The sequence below is a fragment of the Phocoena sinus genome, chromosome 3 (assembly GCF_008692025.1).
Source record: "Phocoena sinus isolate mPhoSin1 chromosome 3, mPhoSin1.pri, whole genome shotgun sequence".
Classification (NCBI taxonomy): Eukaryota; Metazoa; Chordata; class Mammalia; order Artiodactyla; family Phocoenidae; genus Phocoena; species Phocoena sinus.
In genome coordinates this window covers 120,119,945-120,144,659 of record NC_045765.1, presented here as the reverse complement: position 1 = coordinate 120,144,659, position 24,715 = coordinate 120,119,945, and the positions used below count along the sequence as shown (strand labels likewise).

At 40.7% G+C, this 24,715-nt stretch overlaps 1 protein-coding gene across 1 annotated transcript in view; it reads left to right on the top strand.

The window, feature by feature from the left end:
- MAST4 (microtubule associated serine/threonine kinase family member 4) overlaps nt 1-24,715 on the top strand; it is a 572,191-nt gene that overhangs the window by 163,703 nt on the left and 383,773 nt on the right. The window contains 1 exon segment of the mRNA XM_032627144.1: nt 9,909-10,062. Within this exon segment, the coding sequence (XP_032483035.1) occupies nt 9,909-10,062 (154 nt within the window).

The window sequence follows — 24,715 nt, the reverse complement described above, 5'->3', positions numbered from 1 at the left end:
CCCTAACTAAAGGTCAGAGACACATCTAGAATATTAAAGTGACAGGAAAATATGTGATATGTATGCAAAGTCAAATCAGTATATTCCCTGTGCTTCCCCAGTGTCATTGTTTCTAAATTAAGAAGCGCTATGTTTTGAAATACTGTAATATAACATTAGCTCTGTTTTCTCATCTGCAGACAATTGAATTTAACGCTTAATGTACACATCACAATTAAACGCCTGCCGCGCCGCGCTTTGTCGTTGGGACTGTGATGATACAGCTGGCGGTGTGTGTGTTGGCGGGGGCATGTTCATAAGCAAAGGAATTAACTTTCTTGAAGCTGAGTTGACAGACAAAAGCGAGATTGTGGTTTCAAAGTGCTAATTTGCATATTTCTCTCAGGAAGGAAGAAAGAAAATCAATTCTCTTAAGAGATGAAACTAGTGGTGCAGGTCTGTTTAGGAGAATGCCACTGTAGTTTGATCTACCAATGTATGTTAGGATGTTTCTGAAACACTCTGTGTATTGCTAATTGAAGTTTGTGATTCAAAGAATTAATTACAAAACTGAAGATGGAAAATGATATTGGTATCTAGTACATCTTTTGGTTTAAATATGTTCTATTGATGTAGTTTTCAAAACGTGGATGTTCATTGAGACAGTGAAATGCAATAAACGGCTAAATAGGTTGGGTAAATTAATGTGGCTCAGGAAATGGTTTGCTTAACAAATCTTGTTGACATGAACAATTCTTGCTTAGATTCTATGTATGCTCTCCGTTTGCCCCCCACTTCTTGTTCTCAAAAGGTTTTAAGATGACCTACAGTAACACATAACTCAGCAAGATGAATAGCTTAAAAATAGGTGCAGTTAGACAAAAGAAAAGCAAGTATAGAGCAGAGTTCCGTAACAGTGACATTATGGATGTTGTATGCTGGATAATTCTTTGCTGCTGGGGGCTCTCCTGGGCTTTGCAGAACATTTAGTAGCACCCTTGGTCTCTAGCCACTAGATCCCAGCACATGCCCTGTCCCCTTTATGTTGGACAAACCAAAAATGGTTCCAGACATTGCCAAACGTCCCCCAGGCAACAAGATTACCACTACTTGAGACCACTATAACAATATACCATAGAGTGGGTGCCTTATAAGCACAGTTTATCTCTCATAGTTCTGGAGGCTGGGAAGTACAAGATCAAGCCGTTGGCAGATACAGTGTCTGGTGAGAGCCTGTTTCCTGGTTCATAGCCAGACTTTTTTCTAGCTATGTTCTCACGTGGTGGAAGGGGCAAAGGAGCTCTATGGGATTTCCCATTCATGACGACTCTGCCGTCATGACCTAATCACCTCCCAGAGGTCTTACCTCCAAATACCATCATTTTGGGGGGTTAAGGGTCAACATATAAATTTGCGGTGGGGGCACAAACATTCAGTCTAGCAGAGGGTAAGGTGAAATCCAGTGAGGTTACTGCAGGTTACAACCAGATCCATGAAGTCTTGATGGAGACTGGACAGTCCACACTTGCTGGTGATGGACTGCAAGCTTTGTCCTATGATTTCAAGTGGCTGAATTAGAGGAACGTGATTAGTTATATGGTTCATGGGCTTCCCAGGATAAAAGAAGACCATAACCCAGCAGAAGCAGAGCTGTTTCTAGTGCAGAGAACTGACAGCATTTTCTCCAGGTTTCTGTCTCTCCAGCTGGAATGAAGCTCCTAGTGGACAAGGATTTTTGTCTGTTCTGTCCACTGTTGTGCCCAGAATACCTGGTTCCCAGCTGCTTAATATTTGTATAGAGATGAGTCTTGACAAGGAGGATACTGTTCAATATGGGCCCTTATGTTTATGGAAGAGTGGCAGGACTTACAGAGGGCTACTTCTTACAATATCGTTAAATGGAAACATGCATTCTGGGTGGCATAGTCCAATATGAATGTCAGCAAATTCAGTTAAATGGGCCCCAGTAAAATATGGTCCAAGATTGTAGCTCTCTCAGTGTCTGATTCGATCTATAGTAAGATCTTAGGATGCTGGGGGAAGGGAGGTTGTATATTCTTCAGGCAGTGGTGAGAATGTTAAATATTTTCTCTCTATTCTTTGAGTCAACAGGCTAAGGCAAGGGGAGACTTGAGCTGTGATGACAGTTACCATCAACATTATTACTTAGTGCTTGTATGTGCCAAGGCCTGTGTCAGGCCCTTTTTATCCATCCTCCCTCTGCGTCCTCACCACCTCTGAGGCCCATACTTCCGAGAGAGGAGTTAAGTAGCATGACAATGGGATTCTGTGCCTGAGAATTCACATTGAGAGTAGGCCCCTCACCTCATGCATGCTGAGAACCCCATGATCAAGACCCAGGAGGCTGTGCTCTAGAGCACAGCACAAAAATTACAACCTAAAATAATTTTATTTATTATTTTTATGTTTTAGTTATTTCTTGTCTTGGCCTGAAATAATTTTAAAGCAGTTCATTCAAACCAAGTTCTCATTTGAGCCATAAAGAAAAAAAAAAAAAAAGACAACTCAGTAAAACTATAATCAGTTTAATTTCCTTGCAAACCATTTATGATGAAGTACACATACAGAGATGTTTCCGAATGAAGTAACTTCTGCATGGGGATGTTAATAGCCACCACAGCTAATACTTATTGCACACATACTGTATTCTATGTATTGTTTTAAGCGCATATATGAATTCTTTTAAACTTCACAGCCACCTCAAGAGATAGGTAGTATTCTTACTGACATTTTGCAGATGAGGAGACAGGCATAGAAAGAGTTAAATGTCCTAATTAGATAGGAAGTGTTGGCATTCCTGGCCACTGAGGAATTAGTATGAAAACAATAATGACTGTCTTAACTATAGAACCCTATCAAATTTCAAAATGTTGTTTATAGGACTTGGTTTAAATGTAAATAAAATCCAATTTTGCAATAAACTCATTTCAGGTTGCCAATTTGATTCCTTTCTGGATGGAGGCAATAGAGCAATTCATTAAGATTACGAGCATAGTCTATGCAGTGTTACAATTCTTCATTTATTTTCATATCTTTGGTTTCTTAGAATATTTAAAATCAAGAAACAGAATAAGTGAACAGTGTCTTCATAACCCTAAGTTACTAGTCAATCTCTTTCTCTCTCTTTTTTAGCATAAAAAAGACTTTACTGTCAGACCCTATTATGTATGAGGTGATCCCTCTGAACTAATGAACTTTGGCCTTAGGGCACATGCATTCTGGATGGGTCTTTAAAATGCAGGTGCCACATCTTGGGAATGAATAAGGAATTACTGAAAGGAGGAGCTGATAGACACAGTGATTATGCTACTTAGGATAGATTTAAAAGGTCGAATAATTCATTATTTAGGAATCACCTTCAGAGGTAGCAGTGTTCGAAAATTAGCATATTAGTTTGTATATAGAAAAGATTCTTTGAAAAGATGCCATTTGCTCTAACCTAAGGGCCTTTTTCATATATGAAGTGTTCAACTTTGTCAAAATGCTAGACTCCCTTCAGCATTTTTACCTTGAGTAACATTTAATATTATAAGTTGATCCTGTTTTTTTCCAGTAATCAGAATCCTTTATTGCATATGTTTTTTTATTTTTTGTTTAATCTAAATACCAGAGATTTGCAATTTGTTCTCTCAACAAATATTTATGAGGTGCCTTTTAAGTAGAGCAGTGGACAAATGGTGGACAAAACAGAGTAGTATGTAATTTCATGTAACTTACATTCTAGTGGGAGAAGAAGGACAATAAACAAATATAAAAGGTCTAACATGTTTGTAGTGATAGATGCTAAGGAGAAAAATTGAAAAGGGAAAAAAGTGATGGGCCTACCCTTTGTAACCAAGCAGGACCCTATGGGACCTTCCCAGGACAGAATTCTCCCCCATATCCTCTGCTTTAGCTCCTCTCTGAAGTACCTAGATGGTTGTATCTGATGTATATTTCCTGAGTTTTTCAGATACTAAAACCACCACCAAATGGAAGAAAATTAACTGCTTGATGATCATGAGCTCCTAGCCCCCAGACCTTCTGGCACCTAAGGATTGATTACCATCAACCAATCAGAGAATTGTGCATGGGCTGATGACAAACCCTGGGATACCCCTCCCTCACCTTGCCTTTAAAAATGCTTTGCTGAAACCCTTCAGGGAGTTTGGGTTTTTTGAGCATGAGCCACCCATTTTCCTTGCTTGGCCGTGCGATAAACCTTTCTCTGCTCCAAATGCCAATGTTTCCGTTTATTTGACTTCACTGTACATGGGGCACACAAACTTGTGTTCAGTAACGCTTTTACGTAGGGCCATTAGAGAAAGGCCCCCCCCACCCCTCGAAAGAGTAACCTTTTAATAGAGACCTTTAGGATGGGGGAAACATGGTAGCTAATATCTGGAGTGTATCCCAGGTAGAGGAAGTAATCAGTGTAAAGGTCCTGGGTGGTGGGGAGATGCCTGGGGCTTTTGAGGTCTGGCAACAGCTGGAAGTGGAGTGAGTGGAGTAGTAGGAGCTGGGTTCAGAGGGATAGGGGTAGAGGTGGTAGGACCTTGTAGGGCATTGTCAAGACTTTGGATTTTGTTCTGGGTGAAGGGGAGGTCATGGGAGGACTCCAAGCAGAGGATCCAAGCAGAGGAAGTCATGGGAGGACTCCAAGCAAAGGATCATAAGCCTTGGCTTATGTTTTAGAAGGGTCACTGACTGCTGTGCTGAGAAGTAGGATGGAAGCAAAGAGATCTCTTGGGAGGCTATTTCAAGAGAGATCCGGAAGGCAGAGACAGGAGTGGTAGCAGTAAAAGTGGTGAAGTGATTGGGTTCTGGATATATTTTAGAGGTTGAGTTAGGGGATTTGCTGATCAGCTATAGAATAAGAAAGAGAAGTTTAGAATAAGTGTAAGGTTTGTGACTTGAGAAGCTAGACAGAAGGAGTTGCCATTTACTGAAGTTGGAAAAATCTCTTTAGTTTCCAAATAACAATGGTTATGTGAACATGTAAATGAGAGAACTTGTGTGCTTGGGCAGGAAAGTGTCTGGAGATGAGGCTGGAGAAAGCTGTCAGTTAAGAAGGCTGCAAGTTCAGTGTTCATCGAAAGGTGTAATAGGCCTTTTTAGAAAGAGATGGATGAAACTGTGGGATATAGCCATAGAAGAAACACATGGTCCATGTTCGGAGACAGTGGTAGTGGTTGTGGTGGTGACGGCAGAGACACTAAACAGAATAAGACCCAGTCTTGTAAATGATTTGGCTTTAATTCAGATTCACTGATGGCAGAAGCCACCGTGTAATTGTGGTGGACTCTTCTGTTTTACTCATCCTGACAGTTGTAAAACAGCAAACAATGGTTGGCGATGATCAATATAGAAGATAGATATAGATTTCTGGTGATGAGCATTTCTGTAGGACTGGTAATTTTGGAAACTTTTCCCCAAGTCTGGATCAGACTTACAGTAGTTGTGTACACCGTTTGTTCTCTAGGACGCTCACATGTTTCCTGTGATAAACTGCTAGCAAAATTATTACTGAAATGCAAATCAAAACTACAATGAGGTATCATCTCATACCAGTCAGAATGGCCGTCATCAAAATGTCTATAAATAATAAATGCTGTAGGGGGAGTGGAGGAAAGGGAACCCTCCTACACTGTTGGTGGGAATGTAAGTCAGTGTAGCCACTATAGAGAACAGTATGGAGGCTCCTTAAAAAACAGAAAGAGTTATCATGATCCAGCAGTCCCACTCCTGGGCATATATACGGAAAAGACAAAAACTCTAATTTGAAAAGATACACGCACCCCAGTGTCCACAGCAGCACCATTTACAATAGCCGAGACATGGAAGCAACCTGAGTGTCCATTGACGGATGAATGGATAAAGAAGATGTGGTGCCTATATACAATGGAATAGTGTTACTCAGCCGTAAAAAAGAATGAAATAATGCCATTTGCTGCAACATGGATGGACCTAGAGATCATACTAAGTGAAGCAAGTCAGTCAGATAAAGGCAGTTATCATATGATATCAATTATATATGGAATCTAAAAAATGATACAAATGAAGTTACTTACAAAACAGAAACAGGCTCACTGACATAGAAAACAAACTTAGCAAAGGGGAAAGGAGGCTGGAGGGATAAATTAGGAATTTGGGATTAACAAATACATCCTACTATATATAAAATAGGTAAACAACAAGGACATACTGTATAGCACAGGGAAGTATATTCAATATCTTGTAATAATGTAATGGGACAGAATCTGATAAAGATTGTGTGTATATATACTTATACATGGGTGTGTGTGTATATGTATGTGTGTGTGTTTAACTGAACCACTTTGTTTTACCTGAAACATTGTAAATCAACTATACTTCACTTAAAAAAAAAAAAAAAAACCTGCTAGCAAGAGAGGTTGCTTACCTGCAAGAGTTAAGTTTGGTCCCTGTCTGTCTGACTTCCAAATTCAGTAATACGCAGATGCACCTCTACTGTTTTGTGGCTATTGGAACTAAAAGCGGTTAAGAAAACTAAAGGTAGGTAGTTTTGAGGAAAGCTAGTCTACCACAAATCAATGCTTGCCATCAGCGAATGAAGTACAGAGAATGTGTTTCAGCCCGGGATACTTTGTGGCTAGCGGTGTGCTAGGGAGTAGGGTCTGGCTCTCCAGGAGTCCACTGACTGCTTGGTGAGCGAAATTAGAAGTATTCAGAGCAAGTATGACAAACGCAGGCTCAGATGTCCTTGAACATGAGTGAAAGTTGTAAAGACAACCTCTGTCTTTAGTTGAATTCCTTGTGGTGTGGAGACTTTGGAAAGCTTGGAAAACATTAAACTGGAATCATTCAGAGGGCAGTGTCCAAAGTGATATGTTGACTGTCTGCCTTAAGCTCCAGGGTCTGATGAAATGTTTTAAAGGGATCATGAGTGTTTGAATCAGGACAAAAGATGAAAAATAAATTGCAAGGCTGTAGTGGACCATTTTGAGAAGCTCTGACTAACTGTAGAAAGAAAAGTAGAGCGACTGACAACACAGCAAATTTGGAAAAATGATATATTTAGAGAGAGCGCTGTTGAGAGTGTGATTTTGATGTGAGGAAGAAAATGGGATCCTGGAACATGGCGCAATGCTTATGGGTTTTTCTGCTTATATTGTGTTGGGAACATTTGCAGCCCTCACAGTTCACTGCCTCGATTTTGCCAGATTTAAAATAATACTCCTCTCTTGGGGTTGTGATTCTGATTAAAAAACTCTGGCTGTTGGACTAATAGCTCATGACTCTATATGTGATGACATGGATTTTCTTTTTTATTTGCCTACACTTTCTCCTTGACTTCCTTCTCTTTCTTCTACACTTGTTTCAGGTCTTTTATGGCTTTGTTGGAAATATGTAAGGAGATCACATAATTCCTCCTTAGGAATTATCTTCTCTCCTCTGCTTACTTTTTTCACCCTCTGTTAATTAGCAATACAACAAACTTCCCCAGAGAAATTAATTATAATTCCACAAGCTGAAAAATTTAACTTCGGGTGAAAAATAAGTAGCAGAAGTTGGTGAACCGTAAACAATAAATATTTGTATTTAATGCAGCTGCCACTAGTAATTAAGAGAAAATGACTAACTGAAATGGACCCTAACTCACTTGGTTATTCTGAGGGGTTCTTGGTGCACTTATGCGAGTAGTAGCGATTCTGGGGCATTTTGTTGAATGCCTATGACACATTGCCACCTTGTGGCTGCATGTTTTTCTTTCGCTGTAAAAGCAAATTTTTAATATTAAGTCCACGTATTTTATTTTTTCCCTAGTATTTATACTTCCCTTGATAACAGAAGATTTGAGACATCTTAGAAGAATACATTTAATACAGGGCAGGAGAATTTAAGACAGTGTCCTTGTTATTTGAAGAGGCAGGCCAAAGTATTGAGGGGTAAAAATCCACAATGTCTGCAACTAACTCTCACTATAGGGGTGGTAGGGCAAAGAGAAAGGGGGGGTGGAGAGAGAGAGAGAGGGAGGGGGGAGGGAGAGAGAGAGAGAGAGAGAAGGAGTAAAAGTCATGGGCGGAAGTTAACAATTCACCACTGGTCAAGGGAACATGGTTTTTATTATACTAATCTTACAACTTTTCTGTTGTTTCAAATTTCCTTAAAATTTCCCCAAAATATTGGCAGAAAAAAAAAAGAAAAAAAAACGGGGGTAAGGGCATAAAATAGAGCTAAGAAGGAGGCAAAATTAACCTCTGTGTTGTGTAATGGACTGACTGCATTTGGACCCCTGACTGGGTTCTGCGTTTTCTAGTAGCTGGTGTGTTACTGTCCAAGGTGCCCTTGCTACATTTCATTGTCTGTAAGGTTTAAGGGCAAAGTGTCTAACGCTAGACAGAAATTCGCTCTTGGAGGCCGTTCTAAGTAGGACGCGGATGTAATGAACAGCAGCCCTAACAAATACTTCCAGAAGTACAATCTGCAATTCCTTTTCCCTGCTGATCAGGGCAGGTCCTGGAGTGGATGCGCCTCTAGTTTGTTGAGGACCTCTCACTAAACTACTAAGTGGCAATGAAATACAGTAAAATACTGACTGGCAGTGAATTTCAGATGGTACTGATTGACAAGTGCTTGAAATCCAGCTGTTCTGTGTTACTAATGAATACAGCTGAGCTTGGGGGAGAGTTGACATCATGTAACAGCTGAGTGAGCGTAGTCTATTTCATTTCAACTGGCTTGAGAGGAGTTACTCATAGGCAAGGTCAGATTTCTTTTTGTGCCATGGGTTTGAATATGCTGCATGGCATAGACAGACACATAGATGACTTCATCCATGAATTTCCTTTTCCTGTAAATGCACCCATGAGAGTCTTAATCTGAAAAAATTCTGACAGGTATAAGCAGATGACCTTCTTCCTACCCAGGAAAACAAAACAAATCTCAGTGAAGCATCCCTAAAAATGCCTAGCTTTGAGCAGTGTTACCCAACTCTTGTTTGTTTTTAAATTTCTATGAAGCTGGCTCTTCTCTGTGGCAGTTGGAATATCCATGAATATTTTTTGTACTTCATTTTTATTCTTAATAGCTATCTGGGTATATGCACGTGCACATTAATATTTTTGTCTTTAATAACTATCTAGACACATATACACGCATATATACCTACCTGAAGGAGAACATTTTAAAACATAGGGCCCTATTCAGGTATGAGAGGTTTTCTTCTGAAAGCAGGACAGATATTGAAATAAGTGTTGTGACACAGGGATTCTTTTGTAGAAAGCTGTCTTTTGAAGTGACTTTGGTTTCTATGACTCTTGTGACAGGTTTTCTTTTAAAAAGCTATGAAGTGGTATCAGGACATATTAATTTCCATTAAGGGCTGTGGTGCTTAGAAAGTTCCCTTCCCTACGTATATTTGTGAGTACCGAAAGCTTGTGAATTTTCTTTTGTGAACAACTAAAGTGATCTATGGATTCTCTGTAGAATCTATAGAGCGATATTCTTCATTTTTTTTAGGAGGATCATGGCCCACAGAAAGATATATTTTACATAATGACTCTGGATACACACACATACATGTGTAACTTAACCATTTCATGAAATGATTCTTTTCCTTCCTTCATTGGACTCTGATAATTTCTGTTCTGCTGGTCACCATCTACTAAACTTGATTTCATGATCCACTAATACGCCATGACCCACTGATTCGCTTGAAAAACACAGCAGTGGAGGTTTTGCAGCAAGCCAGATACTTTTTCAGATGGAAGACCCAACAGTGGAACCCTGAAGTCTCTAAACCAGCCAAATTCAAAACGGTGTTAGGAGAGAGGGATTTAGAGAAGGAAAAGAGGGAAGAAAGTATGCCTGGTGGGGAGGGGTGTGGTGTCTTTCATTCTGGTTGAGAGCATCCCCAGGAAGTGATGTCACTGTCCTTCTCTCTGCAGCTTGACCACATACTATCCCCTCCGCCCATGCCATTTCGGAAATGCAGCAACCCAGACGTGGCTTCCGGCCCTGGCAAGTCGCTGAAGTTTAAAAGACAGCTGAGTGAGGATGGAAGACAGCTGCGGCGGGGAAGCCTGGGGGGTGCTCTGACTGGTGAGTCGCATGGGTGACTTGTTTAAGAGAGGGGGTTACATTTATACAGTACACTTGGCCCTCTGTATCCACGGGTTCCACATCCACAGATTCAACCACCTACAGGTGGAAAATATTAAAAAAAAAAAAAAAAATTCCGGAAAGTTCCCTAAAGCAAAACTTGAATTTGCCCTCTGCTGGCAACTATCTACACAGCATTTACGTTGTATTAGGTATTATGAGTAATCTAAAGATGACTTAAAGTATCCGGGAGTACATGCATAGTTGATAAACAAATACGGTGCCATTTTATATAAGGGACTTGAACATCTGTGAGAGTCCTAAAACCAATCCCCGTGGATAGGTGGGGACAACTGTAGTGTGTCACCAATGACAGTGGAGTTCCCTGTGTGAAAATCAGCCCCTTAGAATGTACCTGCCCCTCCACAGACCATTTGGTACAACCTAATCCAATTCAGAGAGCCATTAAATTGAGGATTATATTAGTAAACTTAACTGAAGTATAATTTACATAAAATAAAACGTACCCATTCTAAGTGTACATGTGGATGGGTTTTAGCGAATTTACACCCCAGTGTAATTACCACCAAAGTCAAGCTATAACATGTTCCCTTGCCCCTTCTTTGGGCCTAGGCACCCCCCGAGCTGCTGTTCGTCACTATAGATTAGATTTATCTTAAGAATTTTATACTAATGGAATCATACATTGCATGCTTTTTTGTGTCTGGCTTCTTTCGCTCAGTTTGTTTTTAAGACGCATCTATGTTGTTAGGTGTATCCATAGTGTATGTTGAACCTCATAAGAAACCGCCAAACTGTTTCCAAAAGGGTACCATTTTACATTCCCACCAGCAACAGGTGAATGAACTAATTGCTCTGCATCCTTGGCCATCTGTGGTATTGCCAGTTTTTTTAAATTCTAGCCATTTAAATGGGTTAGTAGTCGTATCACTTTCTGTTTTTAATTTGTATTTTCTTGATGACTGAATGATGTCAGACATCTTTTCATGTGCTCATTGGACATTCATATTTCTCCTTTTGTGAAGTGCTTGTTTAAATTTTGCACCCATTTTTTTCCTTTCACCCATGTTTAAATTGTGTTGTGAAAATGTAATTACTTAAAAAATTAAAATCTAGAAAATCTATAGATAACTTTTATTGGCTTGAAAGATAGCCAAATTAAAATAACTTAAAGCATGTTTTTTTAAAAAATAATTTCCCGTATAAATTTTCATGTTATTAAACTTAATTTTAAATCACTGAAGGTTAGATTTCTGTTTTTTCATTCTGAGAGCTTTTTCCTCTAAATGTAAATATTTTAGAGAAACTTTATTGTTTTTTAACAATAAAGTTTTCTCCACGTATGACAGTCTTGTCTGCCAGTTCATAAATGACCTGGAGAACAAGTTGAGTTCTTCATTTTTTTGGAGAATTAGGGATTTTGACTTTTTGGAGATGAAATTTCTGGGAGCAGAAGTGCTTCTGTACCATGATCAGCGCAGAGTCTAGAACATGTGACCCACTGTGGCACACTGCTGAGGTGTAGGGTGAAGCTGACTTTAGGCCAAGGGGAAAAAATTCATCAAAAAATGGCTGCACTTCATTAAAATTAGGGCAAATATTCACACTTGAGTTTTACTGATGTTCTTTTAATGCTTGTTAGGACATTTTCCTTTGCTTTCATTTCTATAAATGCAGAATATTTGCTTTTTTAAGTAGGAGATCCTAAAGATTTAGTCTAACCCTTAGTTTTTTAGCAGGAGAAATTAAATCTTAACCGTTAAAAGGCTCACCCCTTACTTACTAATTTCACTTAGGGAATTTACTTACTTTGGTTAAACTTTTTGACCAATAGGAGGGGGGGAGTAATGGTTGCTCCAATTTTTGCTAAATCCGTTTACTTAAAACTTTAAAATAATGCAAAGGTATAGCACTTGATGCAGATATATGACCAGAAACATGAAATTTGGCCTTTACCTTTAAAAAATAAAAAAGAAAAGCTGAACTTGATTCCCATTTCAAAATCTCAGCAGCTCTAGCAATTCTAGCTAACCTTTTACAATTTAGCTTGAGACAAAATTATTTTAGTTAATTAATTTTTGGTCAGATAATTGTCAAAAATGTTTAATCCTCCTTAGGAGAGCTTTTTAAAAAAAATCTCTTGAACATCAGCCTGTTTTAAAAAACAGTAGCTTGAAAGTGATTTTGGAATATGAAGAAAACATTCTTAGTTGGTCTTCTACATAGCTTAGCTGAGGATTTAATGAAGTAACACATACAAAGCAGTTAGCCCAGTAATGGTGGCTATTAGTATTGGTGCATAACAAATTGAATTTAGGATATTTGCAGTTTATGGATAACTTGGTCTTGTGAACATCAGTTTGAAACCCTTATCAACTGAGTTTCTGCTTTGTGTCAGGCACTGTGCTAGTATCAGGTGTTAGAGCAGCGAGAAGAAAGCATCATTCCTGATCATTAAGAAACATGGTTTCCACTAGTTTTAGGCAACTGTAAATAATCACATATGATCTTTCCTTGGAATAGACCTTGTCGCTAAACTTATGTCAAACTGGTTTTGACGTCATAAGTTTGTGCCTGATAGTTGCTGTAACTTTAAGACCAGCCGCCTTCCTATTGTTTAACTTTGTTTTATTCCAAGGTTTGTTTTCCTTTAGCAGTTTTCTACTGTTTTCTTTGAAACAAAGACTATGTGAAGGCTTAATTTATATTTTGAAAATTTTGCCACCCAATTAGCCTTTATAAGTTTCACTAAACTCTTAGGTCTTTGAGAGGAAGGTCTGTGACCTTTTCATCTATTCATCCCTAATGACAGCTGACACGAAGACTTTACTATGTGGCAGGCACAGCTTTTAGGGAATTACATTTATTGACTTATTTAATCCTTACAACATCTCTGTGCACTTATGAGGGAGGCACTCTTATACCCATTTTACACATGAGAACACTGAGGCACAGACAGGTCACGATGCTCAGAAACAGCAGAGCCAAGATTTGAACCCAGGTGTTGTGGCTCCACAGTCTGTACTTGTGGCCACTACACTGTGCCTAGTACAGCTGGTACCCAATAGGTTTTCAATATATTCCAGCAGGATTAGTTCGAGTAATTTTTTTTTTCAATTAATTGGAAAATTTGTGCTCAGTTAATATCTGGGGCTGACTCAATCTGTATGGATCCTGGTCCATTAATTACAATAGTAAATTAAAACTAGACAATTAAGACATAGTAAAAACTTTAAAATTTACATATTCCTTAATCCAGCCATTCTGTTCCTCAGATTTCATCGCAAGGAAATAGTCGTGAATATGTGTAGAGAATTAACTTTAGTTATGTTTAGAGCAGCACCACTTATAATAATTAAAATCGCATATTATCTAAAATCTAGATATCTGGCAAAAGAATACTGGTGAAACATAATATGTTATACACATAAAGTGGAAAACAATTATAAACATTAAATCATGTTGTGAAAAAATACATTTTAACATTGAAAAACTCAATATATTTTTAATGGGAAATCTCATTGTTGAATGGACTCATCTTTTCATAGGACTTAATATAATTGTAATTAAATAATTATATATTTAATGAGAGGAAGGAAAACAACTCCTGTCTACTAAAGAGTTTTCTCAAACTGGGATTATGGTTGACTTGGTCCCCTTTATAATTGGGCAAGTGAAGGTTGCTACATGGCCCTTTTTATACCCTGCAATTCAATCCATGAGTTGCTTTTGCCCCTGAGTTTTTTTGTGGTATTAGGTGGTGTACCAGTTGACAACAATAATGCTACATAACCACAAAGTTCCACTTTCAGACAACAGTACATATTCCCTTTTTTCTCCTGTGGCTGCGGATCACCTGGGTTTTGGGTTATTTAACCTGGGCTCTGCTGTGATTGGTTCTAGGATGCAGTCTGGGTCTAGATCTGCTCCACGTGTCTCTCCTCTTCCTTGAGCCAGAAGCTACCCAAGGTATTATGTTCTCCTGGTAAGAGACAGGAGCAAGCGTGTGCACGTCCACCTGCACAGGCAGGTTTCAAGCCTCTGCTGGCACCATGTCTGCTAACTTTCCATTGGCCAAAGCAAGTCACATGGCCAAGCCCAGCATCAATGGGCAGAGGCATGCTCCACCCACCATGATACCTTGGCAAAGATGCAGATCTATAACACTCCCGGGGGGAAGCAAAGAATTGGCACCAATAATTCAGTCTGACATAGTTAGCTTTCGTCTCTCTTTAAAAACAGTCTTAAAGAGTGAAAATATTTACACTTACCAATTTTTCAATTAAGAAAGTAATATGGGGCTTCCCTGGTGGCGCAGTGGTTGAGAGTCCGCCTGCCGATGCAGGGGACACGGGTTCGTGCCCTGGCCCGGGAAGATCCCACATGCCGCGGAGCGGCTGGGCCCGTGAGCCATGGCTGCTTGAGCCTGCGCGTCCAGAGCCTGTGCTCCGCAACAGGAGAGGCCACAACAGTGAGAGGCCCGTGTACCGCCAAAAAAAAAAAAAAAAAAAAAAGAAAAGAAAATAATATGTGTTCCATGTGGACAGTTCAGAAAATACAGAGCACCATAAAGGAAAAAGCTGTAAGCCCATAATTCTACCATGCAGAAACCCTTGATGGAACTTTTGACATTTTCTTCCTCAACTAAAATTTTGAATGACTAACAGGATTAGATCAGAGGAAAAAACAACCAGTACCTTTTACGCAGGGCTGGCGTTTAAACAACAGACCTAGTGTTCACCATGCCCATCCCTGCCTGGATTTTTTTTCTTTTTTTGAAGCTGATGATGTTTTATATCTTCATGGCCTGCAGTTTGCTAAATAGGCACCCCGAAGCATCGTGTAAACATTGACTGAGCTTTGCAGCCCCCTGATGAGAAATAGAAGCATTATTCAAATCATACGGATTCTTAAATCTGGGCCTAAGTGGTAATGTGCCTGACAGTTCACAGCAAGGAAGCTGCAGAATGAAGGGCAGAACCTCAGGATCTTGACTCCTGGCTTCTTGATATGCAAATGATTGCCCTAGGAGATATGGGGATATATGTATATGTATAGCTGATTCACTTTGCTATAAAGCAGAAACTAACACACCATTGTAAAGCAATTATACTCCAATAAAGATGTTAAAAAAAAAAAATGATTGCGCTGAATCCTACTCCTGCATTCCACAGCTGTGATGTTTGTGTGTTGTAGTCCTAACACGCAGAAAATGAAGGAAGACTTCCTTTTCTTATGCAGAGAATTGTGGTTTTCAAAACATATTTGGGTTGTTTGGAATGTAAAACAAAGAGGAATCTTTGTATGTGTGTCACTTGCACACAATAATAGGAAATCAACTTTGTAGACAGTATAAATTAGAACTTCTAAAACTGTTAGCATCGTCGTATTCCATCTGGGGGAAAAACTTGAGAGATTTTTCCTACTTGTTGGGGATAACATCTGAAAATTCAAAAAAACACATTTCAAAATGAATTTTACTTCAAGAGGGAAAGGAAAAACAAACCACACAATGCCAGAAAACATTCTTTTCTTTAAAATTAACTTGAAGGCTATTCTGTTTAAGTGCTGTGTAGAGTTTAATGGGTTTCTCATCCTAAGGGCCTCCTTAGCATAGTGGGCAAGTCTGACAGAATTTAGATTAAAGCAAATTTACATGAAACATAACTATGTTATAGGTAGCCTTGGTATTCAGTAAATATTGCACCTGAATACTCTCGTATATGCTCTGGATTTCTTCATGTTTGTAATACCATCAAAAGAATGCCTATGTGAAAATGGTGTGTATTAGGATAATACCACGTGCTAGAGCGAGCAAACCAAAATAATTCTGGGGCTTAACACAGTTGTCACATATTTCTAGCTCATGTAAGTGTTTTGGGTTATGAGGCAGTTCTCTCCCTCCTGGTGAGTTAGGGACCCGCATTCCTTCCACCTTCTGCTCTGGCTCTTATTTACGGCCTCCACATTCTGCTTCCAGCTGGTAGAAGTGGACAGAGAAGAAAAACTTCCTAAAAGTCCCATCCTGGAAGAGACACACTTTATTTCCATTCGCATTTGTTTGGCAAGATCCTCTCACATGGTCAAAGCCAAATTCAAGGCTGGTGCTACTGTTGGGAGAGTGCTAGGAAGTATGGTCCCTGCTGGACTGTGGCCTCTGAGTCCAGCTACACAAGAGGCAAGGGAAATATGGCATTTACAAAATCAGGGAAGACTGAGAAATAGGTTTTAATAAAGAAATTGGGTGTGATTAGTTTTCAGTATGTTAGGTCTGAAATGCCTGTGGGGCATGTTAGATCAGAATGTCCAGGGAGGACTGTGCAGTAACAGAAGCAAGAGGCATATTTTGAGAAGGAAAGGATTGGCATCATCTAAGAGAATAAGATGAGGACATCTTAAGAAGTTGCCATTGGATTCAACAGTGTAAGTCACTGGAAACCTTGAGGAGGAAGGTGCTGAAGTGTGGATGGCAGCTAGAGTGAACTGGCTTAGGAGCAAACAGTAATGAAGGACTTCGAGGTACCTGATGTGTTGATGAGAGTGTAGACAGCTCTTCTGAGAAATTGTACAGTTATAAGAGACTAGAGAAAACGAGTGTGAGCTGGAAGGGCATGAGGGGTCAGAGGGGACCACTGTAATGTGGGAACCAGGCAAGCATGTTTGTAAGGTGTTGAGGATGGTTCAGAAGAAAGAGATGATAACCAGAGAAGTCAAGTGCTGTGGAAGCACCTGGCAGGGTATCCGGAGCACATGTCAAATGGTTGGCCTTTGTAGGGAGAGGTACTTCCTTCATTGTAACAGGAGGAAGGAAGAGAAAATGGATGCAAAAGCAGGTAGTTTAGGTACATCTATACCATGAAATACTACTCAGCAATAAAAAGGAACAAACTACCAATTGTCTACTGAAAAAAAAAAAAAAAAGCACAACCTAGAAGTTGAGAACTATGTTTTATTCGGTGGACTTGCTGAGGACTTAAACCTGGGAGGCAGCCTGTCAGATGGCTCTGAGGAACTGCTGCGAGGAGGTAAGGAAGAAGCCAGGATATTTAACAGTTTTCGGAAACAACAACAACAAAAACAGGTAGTAGGGACAGCCAAAGATTACTGTTAGTTAAAGAAAAACACACATCTCAAATGAATTTAGCGCTTTTCTTTTCTTCGGTGTATGGGAAGATGCAAGAGCCTGGACTCTGAAATCATTCCTTTGATATGCACCTTCACTATCTAGGGCCAGAATCCTGCTTTTCTCCACCCTGAATTCCCTCAGGGTACACAGTTGGGAGGCAGCTGCAGTGGCTGCTGGCTGGATGGCTGCACCATCCTTTGTTTACTGATACGGCAGGTGATGCACGTGACAACCTGGGTGAATCTCCAAAGAATTAGGCTGAGTTAGAAAACAAAAACAAAACAAAACAAAAAAAAACCCCAAGAGGTTACATGCTGTGTAATTCCATTTCTATATCATATTCTTGAAATGACAGAATTACAGAAGTAGAGAACTGATGAGTGGTTGTCAGGACTTAAGGAGGAGGACATGGGAAGGAAGTAGGTGTGGCTATGAGCGGGCAACATGAGGGATTCTGCAATGGTGGAAATGTTCTGTATCTTGACTGTAGCAATGTCATTATCGGGGTTGTGATTGTACACCATAGTTTTGAAAGATGTTAGCATTGAGGGACACTGGGTAAAGGATACCTGGATCTCTCTGCATTATTTCTTACAACTGCATGCGAACCCACAGTTACTTCAAAATAAGTTTAATTTTAAAATATTCCCTTTCCAGATCAGTGATTTTAATAAATTTTCTTTTCATAAAAAAGCAGGAAGTTTAATTGATTCAGTGGCTTCACTTCTCTGCAGTATGAGATATCTGTGTGGGCTTCGGGAGGGTTCTGTGGGAATTGACTAGAGAAGGAAGTCTGAAATGTTCTTAGAGAATAGGAAGGCAGACTATAAATGTAGTAGGGTTTCTTGGAAGCACTGACAGCCCATTCAAGGTCTGTGATCATGAATTGAAAGTGAAGTCAGTGTACATGTTTGAGGGAAATGTTAAGACACCAGGGAAATTTGTGAACTGGGAACATCAGTTCCACAGAATATAGCAGAGGGACCTGGTCCAGGGTCAACTCAGGAGAGCCATGGGGAGGGTGGAGCTGAGCTGTGTAAGAGTCAGGGGGTTTTGGTGCCCAGCGTGGGATTCTCCAGGGGTAGAGCCAAAGCCCATGGGAGCTTGGAAGTGTGGTGGGGCTGTGGACCGAGCAGTGGGCGGGCTGTTCGACTTAACCAGCCCACGAAGGATGACCGATATGTTCATACTTTTGAAATCTGGCAAGTTTTAGAACTTTTAAAAGGTAAAGGTCTTTACAGTTGTTGTAAAGACAATGATGCTGTCAGTTTGGATTCTTGGCTTTGGGCCAACAGGGAAAAGAACCTAGATAATTCGCACTTAGGATTTTACTGGCTTAAAAACGTCTGGCTTCTATTTGTTTTACTGTTTCTCAATACTTACAAATTTTCTACGCTGAGGGCATATAACTGGGGGCAGGAATTCTTTTACGTGGCTTTAGTGTTCTTTTAGGACTTGTAACATCGTGTACTTCCTCCACAGTGGTTTATGAGTCTGCAGAGTGTCTCTACCTATTTTTTCTGAGTCACCAAGCGATCAAGAGGCAAATCCATGAGCATCTTCTTCCTGGTGAAGGTGCATGATTTTAAGTAGCCTTTAAACCTACTTGCTGTCTTCACTGTTCCTATGTCCTGTGTCCTAATTAGAAGATGGCAATGTAGATGTATTTTGTGTCTGTGGTATCTCCTTGTCAGGGTAGGAGGATCTCCTGAGACTCTGCCTTAATGGGGCATGCAGCTGCTAGCCAGCTTCTTTGGCAGATGCTGCCTCCCAGTGGCTGTCTGTCCGGGGGCCCTCTGCTGTAGCTCATGGCCCATGCAGATGGCTTACCCATGAGTCATTGCTCCCACTGACGGGGGAGCATCACTTGGTGGTTCCCAGGCCCCTGATCACCTGCTGCTTGGGAATTGCCAAGTGGTCACCTTGTTCAGAGCCGGGCTGCAGAGTCCTATTTGAAGCTCAAATCTCTCCTTCAGACATTTGACACCAATAAAAGCATCCCAGGAGGTGATGTCAGGCATGAGAGGAGAATCAAGGAAAGAGTCTAAATGAAGACATGAGGACTGGAATGTGCTGCTCTTATACTGAGAGTCAGATGAGCGACTGGGGTGTTTGCTTTGATGTGTGCATGAGCTCCAGAGAGCGCTGGGAGCCGTGCTACATCAGCGAGTCCGGCTCTTCAGAAATCCGTTTTTCACTTCTGTACCAGATAGAATTTGAAGGACTTAAAATTAGTCCTGAGTGTTCATTAAGAAGGTGTTGTTGCTGGAAGACCTGATTTAAGTTTCCTGAAGCACCTTCTGCGAGGCAAAAGGTAACTTGGGCCTTAAATCATTGTGATACAGAATTTCAAGACTGCTAGGGTAGGAACATCAGTTGCATACAGCTAAACCATTATCACCTGCAAAATAAGTTAGCCTTCTCCCGTTGCAGAGCACAGGCTCCGGACGCACAGGCTCAGCGGCCATGGCTCACGGGCCCAGCCGCTCCGCGGCATGTGGTATCTTCCCAGACCGGGGCATGAACCCGTGTCCCCTGCATTAGCAGGCAGACTCTCAACCACTGCGCCACCAGGGAAGCCCTGAGTTGGCCTTCTTGACCTTAGGCTGGGTATGTTGGATGTGATCAAACCCAGTGACTGAAATTCTTCCAAGTACCCCAAAGAAGAGAGTGTCTAGTGGTCATTTAAAGTTTTTGCTGGCATTAATTTAAAGGTCGTATGTGTCCAGATATATAAGGAAGTTCTCTATACCGATTAGGCTGAAGAAGAAACTTAATAGAAACAAAACAAAGGTGTATGAATATTAGGATCCCCAAAACAGTTTTTCTCTCTCCAGTTTTCTCTGTTTCTCTTTCTCTTTGTCTCTCCCCCTTATTTCTTGTGTTCTAGGGTGATTCTATAAATAATGGACTTCTGTTATTCCTGATTGAAAAAAATGAGTTTATTGAATCCATATCTCAAAAATCTGTTCTTGAAATTTTATTTAGAATAGAAAACTGATTTCAGGTTTTCTTTTTAAGCATTTTTTCAAGGGGTTAAATTTTTTAAGGAGCATAATCATTTTCCTTCTTTTCTCCCCATTTTTTTCCTAGTACTTCCCTGAAGATCTGTTTAATGCTGATAGGATAGACCGAGGCCTGGGTATGCAGGGCGTGGTTTTCCTCTCCTTCATGCGTTGTGTACTTGTAGGTTCTGAAAAGCATGCTGGTTCCGAGCTTGTCTTCTCAGTTTTGTATATGTATCGTCTTTAAGAGAGACGTGGTTTTAGATCCCTGTGACTCTTCAGCATAAATGAGAAAGCCACAAAAGTTGAACTGATTGTATTTACAGGTAAGAATATGAAACATGAATTTAAATAATGGGAAATTAGTATCAATTATTTATTAAATCCCACCTATAGCGCTCTTTGAGTTATTGGGGAAGGGGAGGTGAGGTTCGGGGAAGGCAAGGAAGATGGTGGGTGCTGCCATTTCCTGCCACACTGGAACCCATGTAGGAAGTTGGACATAGGTAGCCGGCTCTCGTGGTGACATTTCCTTGTATACAATCCAACTGCAGTGCGGCTGCACAGAGGTGCATGTGGGTGCTAACTGCACATGTACTGGAATCAGTACATTGGACCACACATAAGTCCTCTGGAAAACAGTGACTGGGGGGGATGCAGATCCGAAGGAGAATGCAATACCTGAGTTACACTGAATGGGGTTTAAAGATGGGAAAGCAAGTGACTTGTCTGGGTGGGGATAGCGTCGCGACAACTCCTGTACTGATTTTTCGAGGTGTAATGAGCAGGGCCTGAAGTGGGGATCTGAGGCCCAGATTCTTGTCCCAAGTCAACCGCTAAGTAGCTATGCCTTCATTTCTGGTTCTCAGTTTCCTAATTTGTAAAATGAGTGCGTTGGACCAGATACTCTCAAGGTCCCTTTGACCTTGCATAGTGAATACTTTTAGCTACCAAGACGAGAGATGGGGGAGTCTTTGCAGAGGCTGGTTTTCCTTCCTTTTCTCCCTTTACACTTACATCCTTTCTCCACTGTTGAGCAAGGAAGCCCACCTTCTCCCCTAGAGGAGCCTGGCAGTGACGTCCTGTCCTCTGAAACTGAGCACACCAGGCCATCCATCTCTTGTTTAAAACTCATTTTCAGGGCTTCCCTGGTGGTGCGGTGGTTGAGAGTCCGTCTGCCAGTGCAGGGTACATGGGTTCGAGCCCTGGTCTGGGAGGATCCCACATGCCGTGGAGCAGCTGAGCCCGTGTGCCACAACTGCTGAGGCCCGCGTGCCTGGAGCCCATGCTCCACTATAAGAGAGGCCACCGCAATGAGAAGCCCGAGCACCACATCTAAGACAACAGCAACTAGAGAAAAGTCCACACGCAGCAACAAGGACTCAACACAGGCAAAAATAAATAAAATTTAAAAAAAAAAGCATACATTAAAAAAAATTAAAAATAAAACTCATTTTCAGGGGCTAATCAAAGATCAGGAATGTAGACTTTTTTTTTTTTTTATTTCCTGGATGGAAACTGAAAATGAAGCTGACTTTTTTGTCATCTCCGCAGCAAAAAAGAGTAGGCAAAGAAATGCAAATGCCACCAACCGGGATGTTTAAAGATTGGTAAAAATTAGTGTTTCTGATGTATTAATGACTCTGGTGGTGGTAGCCTGCATTTGTCATTGTCATGTTCCATTGTCATTCAAGTACTTAATCAATGCATATTGTCAGGGCTAAATTTATTTTCTTGTGTCTGCCTAGCCAGATCATTTCTCTGTTTTTTGACAGTACTGTCTCAGTCTCCTGCATCCCAACAGGGCCTGAAGGGAGAGCTGAAAGTAAGTCCCCTCCTTGCTTTTTTTTTTTTCGTTGCGGAGCACAGGCTCCAGACACGCAGACTCAGTGGCCATGGCTTAAGGGCCCAGCCGCTCCGCGGCGTGTGGGATCTTCCCAGAACTCGCGACCCCTGCATCAGCAGGCGGACTCTCAACCACTGCGCCACCAGGGAAGCCCCCAACTCCTTGCTTTTTAACTCCTTGTTGACTTGATCCCTGATGGGTAAAACCTTTGAAAAGAGAGAATGATACCATTTAAACGTCTGTTTCCCTTTTTCTGAATAAGAATACAGGTGGAGTCATGACCACTGTGTAAATTATTAACACTGCACCAAGTTAGACTTGAGTAAGAATTTTGCTTAAGGTACCTTAGTTCCCAGTTTCCAAGTCCCTGTAAAGGAGAGGCATGTATGTATGTAAAGTGTATACATGGACTTTGATTATGTGTTCACAGGTATGCGTGCACACACAGCATTGCACCCTCAGTTTTTATCTAGTGTTCCATAATGTAGGAGGTGCCCGCATTTTTGCCCTAAATTACTCTAGACGACAGTGAGAATTATGTATGTCATCGCCCTTTTATTAAAACCTCCGAAACACATTTCTCTGAGCTCAAAATGAGGAAAAAGAGGTTGTGTGGTCTGACAAATTTGAGTTCTTTCTTTTATTAAGTAATGAGAGCTGGGTATCCCACTGTGTTTCTGTCTTTGCTTTGTTTGCTAGGAGTCTCAGTGCAAAGCATTTTTGTTGTTGTTTTGTTTTGACTCCATTTTACTAGCTTTTGGCTGCACTGGTATATATAAGTAATATAAAAATGATGGTAGGTGATACATGCACAAACCCAGAGCAATGAGACCCCCATGTTCGGTGCACAAACAACGAGATGAAGCTCATGATTCTTCACACATTCACACATTCACATTCCACCTCAAACCCCTTCACGTCACTTCCACAGCTATACGTTCACTCTCTCCTTCCTGCTACCATCTTACATTGTCCTCTTCTTCCAGGATGGATCACTTTTAACTTCCTATTATCTGTGGACCTATAATCCCTTTTACTACTTTATAAATTCCTTGAGGACCTTTTCCCTGAACCCTCAAAGCAAAGCCTCCTGCACTGCCAATCCTAAGTGCTCAGTGAATTGGGTCGCCAGATAAAATACATGACACTAAGTTAAATGATAATTTCAGAGAGACTGGTAATAATATTTTTAGCATTGACGTGTACAACGTAATATTTGTGGTATACATAATCCAGTTTATTTGCATTCCAGTTTATTTAGGCATCCTGTAGTTCTGTGAAATCTGGCAACTCTATCAGTAACTACAGGAAGGCTTCTGTACTGAGGCTTTATCAGACGTGTTGTCTCACAAGTACATGCATGGCACGAGGGGCAAGATGCTAGGGGTCTTACACACAGACGTTAGTACACTATCCTTTCTCATGCTCCCCGCCCTCCGCTCCTTTACCTGCAGTCACCTTGGAGACAGGACCAGCTTTGTGGACAACCATAAGCAGATCTGACGTATGATACTCTTTGGTGTGTGTTAAGTCTGTGTGTATATGCCCACTGCCATTCTTTCAACGGTTATAGTGCTCTCGGTGGATTTAAATAGTAGGAGATTAAATGCATTTAATGAATGGCTAGAAGAAAATAATCAGGCTCTCGATCTTGAAGATGACTATTTGGAGGATGATTGGAACAACCCAATAGCTACCTGCCCCCTAGCTGAGTGCCAGAGCACACTGATTTCCTCATAAGCATGACTGAATTCCCTAAAAAGGAATGTTAAGTAGCGTAGTGATACTGTTACTTTAAGACATGAGCACTGATCCTGGAGTTCAAGGCTACTTAATGTCGTCTGAACTTTCAGAAGTCAGGGGCTACATCAGAGACCAGAAATGGCAAGGTTGAACTCCAACCCTACACTGGTCATTAATTTCCAGGCAGTGCTTGAGGCAATCATGCTGCTAATCTTGGCTTCAAATTTTCTCTTCTTAAAAACAAGGGCAATGTTATGTTTTGCAAGGCGCTTAGTGATTTGTGAGAACTTAATTCAAGGCACAGGGTTATAGTTCGGATAACAGTGGTTCCTAGATCTTATTGCTTTTAAACCAGGTAGAGTGGACATTAACTTTCCTAGTAAGGGTTATACAGTCCTTGATTGAGATCTCCCACCCCAGAAATAGGGCATTTTAATAGATTGCCATTTGGAGGTGCTGGAGGAGACCTCCTATGCAGTATTTTGGGGAAAAAAATTGTATAGTTTTGTTCTAGATTTCCTGTTTATTCATTAATCAGTATCAACAAAGGTTTCTTAAGACAAAAATAATATGTCCTTTAGGGGGCACACATAGACATTACGGAAGAAGAATTTGGAATCTGTTTGGAACAAAAGCTTACATGAAACTAGGAACTATTCCAAAGAGATATATATGGAAATACACCGTTAAGTGAATTAGATTGTACATAGACGTTTCCTTGTAATAAAGCTAGAGAACTTGTTAGGAAATTTGGACTTGTCTGGAAATTTCTGCTTCGACTGTCATATGGAGTCTATTTTATGCCCCCGTGGCTGCCTTTGTTCTTTTTGTTTCTCTTGGAAAGCTCCTGATCCCCAGTTCTTCCTTGGCCTCTGTCCTAACTGTTTAGATGTAGGGCAGTTGTCAGAAATG